Raw genomic sequence first — 7,277 nt, forward strand, 5'->3', positions numbered from 1 at the left:
AGAGATCATCTCACAAGAGAACAAAACCTTAGTCCTTAGACCCGAGGCAACTGTGACTACAACATTGTTTAAATTCAAACTTGTACCTTGGTCCAACTCCCAAAATGGCCTCATCGTGTCTGACTCCGATTTAGAGGAGGGGTCCTGGGATTGAAAACAGAAGGGGCGGTTTGCTAAGAACCCTGCAAGGCACTGTGGCCCAAGCAATCCTAGAGCAGTCTCACCTGTTTAAGAGTCACTATAAAGCAGAGGCTTTGGAAGACAGAGTGGGGGCTCAACCCATTGGGGACTCCAGGAGTGAGTGGGTTTTGACATCCAAGGACTCCAGTGTTCCAGGAGCAGTGAGGGCCAGCAGACAGCAAAGGACCCAGAAGAGGCAGCAGTGCCCAGCAGGCATGGCAAAACCCAGAGGAGGAGGGTGGGGCTCAACAGCAGAGGACTGCCAAGGAAGTCCCCACTGCCCTGCATACTAATGGATTTGCCCCTGAGCACAGGTAAGTGTAAGGGCCCTCCCTCAGATAACTGATGTTCTGTAGTGGGTTGGGGTTCTGTATGCACAGGCGGGAACAAGAGTCCACCAAGCCACAGCTCAGTCACCTCATTTCTTCCTCACAGCAGCCCTGTGAGGCAAATGATTTCCCCTCGAAAAGGACTGAGTCTTAAGTATATCTGTAATAACTGCCAGTTTTATTCCTCTGGCTAAGAGATCCAGAGGTAACTTGAGGTTTACATTTTTTTTAATAGTTCTTCCATCCAGAGTTTAGGTGCCCCCATTGCCCTTATAAGCTGGTTGCAAATTATTTAACTCTTACTTATAAATTTTTTTTTGTGTGTGTGTGACATGTGTTCATGAAAAAAATACATATAAGCAAAAAGAAAAAAGCTCACGCCACACAGAAATAAGCAGTCAAATTTTTGATATATGTATGTATGTATACACACACACGCACACAAATTTGGGATTTAATCCTACATGTGAACTGGTACTAAATATACTGCTCTGTAACCTGTTCTGTTTTACTTTACAATATAGAATGAATATATTTTCATGCAAATATGTGAAACTTTCCAATTGAAAAACAGACCTCTGGAATGGGTCAAAATACAAAATCCAGTGAGATGCTGGTAACAAGGAAGCTACCTAAAACAAAATTCCATCAGATGATTAAAGGTAAAACGAAGGTCAGAGATACATCAGAAAACGCTAACAGAAAGAAAGCAGGGGCCAGATTTTAATATCAGACAAAAAAGAATTCAAGGCCTAAAGCACACAGGATAAGGACGGCTACGTGAATGTCTTTGCTTCCAATGCATCATCACAAACTTGTTTCTTACTCTTCTTATCTCTTCCCTAAGCCTTTCCAACTCATCTACTCCTCTTATCATTTCTTCAGGGTCCAAATGCCTCACAGGAGTGTCCTCTTTAAACCCTGGGCCAGGTTGAATCAGCCCTCCTCTAAGATTTCCTTCTGCTTCCTGGCTTACACCTTCTTGAGAAAGTTGAGGATTTCCTTCTCCCTCCTGTGGTACATCTTCTGAAGGGCGGTCTGCCTCGGTCTTTGGCATGTTCTGTGGTTTTCCTTCATTTTCTTCACAAGACTTTTGCATGTTGAATATTTTTCTGGTATTTCTTTTGAATAACTCTAGAAAACAAGGAAACCAAACAACTAGATGCCAAACAAACAGACCAAAAGCCACAGTATAGGTTCCCATAGCGACAGGCCCCGGCTCATTCAGGTCTCTAATTGTCAAAAGTTTTCCAACTAGAGAAGGCTAGGTCCTCAGACTCAGAACTCCCCTGACTCCACCCCTTCCTCCACCTCCCTTCCCTCCCCCTCTCGCTCCAGCTCCATCTTTCCTCCTCTGGCTCCAGCCCACCATTTCCCAGCAGGCCCTGCTTACAGGCCTCTCCTAGCCCAGAAACGCGAGCGCGCAGCGCGGAAGCAATTAACTCCCTCGTCAGACGCCGGTCTCCAATATTCCCGCCCTCTCGGGGTTTCCCAAGCGGTCCCAGTCTCCCGCCACTCACCTGAGAACGGCTGATGCAGTCTCTGACTTCCCCTCCCCCTTCCACTTCTCTCCAGCCTCCCCTGCCCCCGCCCCATTTCCGCTGCAGGCTCTGCAAAGGCCTCCAGCGCTTAATCCGGATGGGGAGAGGCTGTGGCGACCCCAAGATGTGCTTCGGTGTCACGCACGCACTCACACTCACACCCCCACCCCATATCCGAAGGGACCTGAGGCAATTGCACCCTTACACTGACCTGCAGGGATCCAGGGGATTTTCCTGCCTCCTTCCCTCACTCGATTTGTGTCGCGCCCAAAAGACCAAGAGTCCTGCAGACCGACAGGAGCGCTTGCTGAGCAGGCCAGTACCTGAATCACCGGTCCCTTTCAGGATTCTAGGCCTTGTTCATCTAAAGTCCCACGTCCTCATCCTCTCCTTCTTTCAAGGCAACCCCAACCCTCCCCGGTGCCCACCGGTTCCCTGCAAGCAGGGAGTGGGAAACGCAAGTTATTTCCCTAATTTTTTCAACGTCTCTCTAGGGACTCTCAGTTGGCCGCCCTTCTCCCTTTCCACCCCCACCCCCACCAAACAGGTCCGAATTTCCTGCACAAAAATGGAGGGAGCATGGCGGGCTGTAATGTTGGGAAAACAGTGGCGACCCCGTCTGGCTTCTGCTCTCCGGCTCATAGACCCCGCGGTGCCCAAGGCAGCGTCCGCTTTTATACTGACCTGAAAGGATCCGGGGCACTTTCCTTCAGTAATACGGAGCTGCTACTGGGAAACAGGCCCTGGACTATAAGGACTTCTGCACACGTCGACTCCTGGTCACGTGAAGATCGCGTCATCAATGAGCTCCAGTCTTCAGTTACCCCTCCCATTTAACACTGCAGCCCGCCCCCTGCATTCCCTCCACTTGATACTGTCAATCTTTTTTCGTATTTGCCAATCAGAGACAATAGAATTGTTATCTTCTCCCTGCAGTTGCTATTAGCCTTTCTTGGATCGCCAGGGAGGACCACCCCTTAGGGGTTAATTGACCATTTCTCCTTCTTTGGGGAATTATCTCTTTCTCTCTCCCTCTGCTTCAAATTCGCCCATCTTCCCTCCTCCCCCAAGACCTACAGTCCACCATTTCCCCAGGAGTCCCATCTAGCATTAAAATGGTCGAAGGTGGTAGGTGGGGGGAGGAGTGGGGGTAGAGGCAGCTAGGAAAGAATGCAGGAGTGAGTGTGGAATTTTTTTTAGTAGTTCTCTTGAATTTTTTAATGCGTTAAGCATAATATTAAATGATCATGATGTTTTACAATAATGTTTTAGAAAGAGATGCCATATAATCAATATTTGACACAATATGGAGGACAAAACAGTTTTATCAATTTTTAAGACTTTGGAACAAAATTTCCTAATGGCTACAAATGAAATGACAGTTCTCACAACATATTGATGTGTTAGAAAAAAAAATTAATCTTATTAAAAGAGCACCTTAAAAAAAACTGACTCCCAGATTAATCTCTGGAAAGAAGCCCGTTTTTCTCTTGTTAGCAATTTTATATAAGTAATCCACTACTTTTTCTCTCTCTGGCTGAACTCAAGTTACCAAATGTTAAATGTCTGACCTTTTCATTGATGACTGCTGAATGGCTTCCACTCGGGTTTCAAATAGGTTTTAGACAGACCTCTTAGGTCCCTTAGGATCTGATGCCTTGTTAATCAGATATGTCCCCAGAAAAGCCTGCTTTCTTCAGAGTGAACTTTATTTTGGAATTCAAATAAATATGTTGGAAAATAGCTTTCATACGCTCACAAACACTCAGAAAGGAGAGAGTACCCTGTATCTCAGCATTTGGTGTGAGGTTTTATTAGCAGGTAGAATTTTTATTCATTCATGGCATTCTTGAGATATTCTGGTATCATTCATTTTGTTCCATTAAAAAAGAGAACTATCAACATGCATAATTGTTATGATCAGAAGCAGAGCAAACATCATTGCTGTAAAAAAAATAGTTAAAAAAGGAAACTGATATTCCAACAACCCATAATCCACTGGTACTTGGAAGTGTGTTGTTCCCAGAAATGACATTCTGGCCAGTGGAGCCAGCTGGAGAGTATGAGAAGGAGGAAGTAAGGGATCTTTTGTCTAGGATTGTCACAGGGGGATGCAGCAGCCAACAACAAAGCCTGCCATGGAAAAGGAAAGGTTCAAAAAATAAATGTTTTTGCTGTCTTAGTGTTTTATAATTTATACTTAAGCATGAAGAATTTATCCCACAGTTGAGATACATTTATCTATTATTCAAGACAGAGTTTTTAATGTAAATACAGCTGGTGAACTGTAAAGATATAATCCTGAACTACCACAAAATGTTTCAATTCATTCTTTCAGATGTTACATGTAATGGGAGACAACTCTGATTTTTAAAAATTACTATCATGTAGCAAAATTAGCCACTTTCTGTGTGTACAGTTCTGTGAAGTTTAACAAATGTATAATTTGTGTAATCACCACCACAATCAGGATGCAGTTCAATCACCACCCCCAAAAAACCCTCCTTTATGCTACCTACCCCATTGTAGTCATAATTTACCCCCTTCTCTGAACTATAGCTACCACTGATCTATTCCCAATTCCTATAGTTTTGTCTTTTTCAGAATATTACATAAAAGAAATCTACGATATATCACTTTTAGAGATAGGCTTCTTTCACTCAGTGTGATGCCCTGGAAAGTCATTTAAGCTGTTTCATGTAGCAAGCTCATTCTTTTCTTTTTGCTGAGTAGTAATTATTCTGTTATATGGATGCTCCAGTTTATTTGTCCATTTACCCAAAGGAATGTAAGTTGTTTCTACTTTTGAGTGATTATGAAAAGAACTGCTATACACATTTGTGTACAGGTTTAGGACCTTACTGCCTCATGCCTGACTGTTACAAGAACCCCCCTCTGACTTATCTGCCTTCGGTGACTTTCTCTCCCTCTCTAATTTACCTTGCACGTTACCATCAAATTAAACTTTACTCTTCCTTATTTTTAACTTATTTTCCTACTTGAAGGCAACCCCACCATCAGAGAAGTAAATCCTATTTTACTCATCCTGACGTCAAGCATTGATCTGAATTGAGCATGAGGATGCATGTTCCCAGCCTTGTCATATACTACCACATCAAAAGGAACTCTCACTCACTGTTTCCCAAGTATGCTTTCTCCTCTCTTTGTCCTCACGGGCCATTTTTTCCTTGTAGTTGCCCTCCATTTCCTTCTAGATCCTGGTCCTGCTCATTCCTAGAGGCCCATACTTCATCAACCAGCCTCTAAAGCCACCCCAACTGGAGGTGATCTCTCCCTTTCCTATTCATGCTGCACAAGAGTCTGCACCCCTCATATGGGCCTTAGGAAAGGTTGCCTTGTACCTTTGCCCTTTCCTGTTAGTTTAGGGGAAGGATATATCTAACCAGGCAGATGGTCAGAGGTGGGCTGAAAATATGGGGAGTCAGGCTCCAGCTCACATGTTGCTTTAGTGGCTCTTGTAATTTTTAATGGTGCATCTCCCAGAAATCTGAGTTTCAGAAGGAGCTGTTTGCAGGCTCACAGATGAGCCTTCTTTCTGTCTGCAAAAAAATTAAAGCTGAAGTTTCATTGTCCCCTCTTCTGCTTATTCTGCTTACTTGTAGTCAGAGCAACTTTAATACCATTTTTATGGAGCTATCAATAGAGAATATTGACCTTGTTTTCCTAAATATTCACAAGAGAGACATCAGTCACCTCACTGGTGCACACCTGACAGCCAGATTATACAGGCCTTTACATTTATTGTTGTCCCTGAGCAATTTCAGTGCATCAATATAACACTTAGCTACCTTTGAAATTAAGTTAATCACAGTAGCTTTTAAGTATAAGTAGATTTTTGAAGATAATAGCATTATATTAAATCTATTTTTAAAAAGAAATGGAAAAGGTGCACATATTAATTTTAACAATAAAGACATGAAATCTAGGAAGTAGATGCCCTGAGCTTCTGACCCAATCAATGCCCTGTCTTCATGTGCCAAGAGGACACTAGGGATAGCTCCAAAGCCCAAATTCCTTCAGGTGTCAAGAGGAGAGAAGACAGAAGGAAGCATTTTAGCAGCCAGGAGTTCTTGTACAAGACTGTGATATCCAGAATATTGTTTTCTATAATCCCTTTAGAAGTTACTTCCATGGTGTTTTGTTCTGAGGCTCTATATTCAGCAACTCCTACTGCATATTTCTTCATTGCTGTTTTTTTCAAGAATGTTTTTTTAATAATAAATTTATTTATTATTGGTGTTCAATTTGCCAACATACAGAATACCACCCAGTGCTCATCCCGTCAAGTGCCGCCCTCAGTGCTGTTTCAAAGCTCATCCCATAGTAGAGCTTGAGACAGCTATTCCCCTCCTTTTACTTCTCTAGCATAGTCTGTATGGCTTGAAAATATCATTCCCAGCATGGCAAAATCTCCTCCAGATCCAAAGGTTTAGCTGCATTGTGTGGACCCAAGTGGCCATCTTCTAAGAGGATTTCCCCTTTCAGAGCAAAGTAAACACAACACAATAGGTCTTTGTTCTACAGAGGGTAGTCCATTCATGTTCTGATAAGTGGAGCTCAGAAAACCTGATTTCCAATTAGTCTGTATCTGTTTCAGAAAGTAAACCCTTCTACCATCCCTCCCTACTATGTTCCCTGACATTTGGAAATTTTGGATGGATAAATTTCAAGTTTCACAAACTATTCAGAATAGCGATTTGAGAAAAAAAAAAAACAGCGATTTGCTACATCCAAGCAAATGAACCTAATTTTTTTTTAAATTTTATTTATTTATGATAGTCACACAGAGAGAGAGAGAGGCAGAGACACAGGCAGAGGGAGAAGCAGGCTCCATGCACCGGGAGCCCAATGTGGGATTCAATCCCAGGTCTCCAGGATCGCACCCTGGGCCAAAGACAGGTGCTAAACCGCTGCGCCACCCAGGGATCCCAAGCAAATGAACCTAATTTGAAGCACAACTTCCTTTTCTTTTTTAAAAAGGATTTTATTTATTATTTGAGAGAGAGTGAGAGAGCACAAGCATGGGGAGCAGCAGAGTGAGAGGGAGAAGTAGACTCCCCACTGAGCCAGGAGCCAAATGTGGGGGCTTGCTTTTAGGACCCTGAGATCACAATCCCAACCAAAGGCAGCGGCTTAACTGACTGAGTCACCCAGACATCCCTGAAGCACAACTTCTATGATACTCTTCATCTCTTCCAGTTAATTC

General features: G+C 43.3%; 1 protein-coding gene across 3 annotated transcripts; it reads right to left on the bottom strand.

Moving 5' to 3' along the window:
- Window positions 1–670: 670 nt before the first annotated feature.
- On the bottom strand, window positions 671–2,885 carry TCEAL8 (transcription elongation factor A like 8). Of its 3 annotated transcripts, none has more exons than XM_041740199.1 (3): window positions 2,735–2,858; window positions 2,262–2,334; window positions 671–1,643 (listed from the first exon to the last, which is right to left on the bottom strand). In XM_041740199.1, the coding sequence occupies exon 3, from the start codon at window positions 1,606–1,608 to the stop codon at window positions 1,255–1,257; it is 354 nt and encodes a 117-aa protein (XP_041596133.1). In that variant the 5' UTR covers window positions 1,609–1,643; window positions 2,262–2,334; window positions 2,735–2,858; the 3' UTR covers window positions 671–1,254. The 3 variants fall into 3 exon arrangements, with proteins under 3 accessions (XP_041596133.1, XP_041596134.1, XP_041596135.1); XM_041740200.1 differs by having other exon boundaries at window positions 2,262–2,373; window positions 2,735–2,840; XM_041740201.1 differs by lacking the exon at window positions 2,262–2,334 and having other exon boundaries at window positions 2,735–2,885.
- Window positions 2,886–7,277: the final 4,392 nt, after the last annotated feature.

This window comes from Vulpes lagopus, chromosome X (assembly GCF_018345385.1).
Source record: "Vulpes lagopus strain Blue_001 chromosome X, ASM1834538v1, whole genome shotgun sequence".
Lineage (NCBI taxonomy): Eukaryota > Metazoa > Chordata > Mammalia > Carnivora > Canidae > Vulpes > Vulpes lagopus.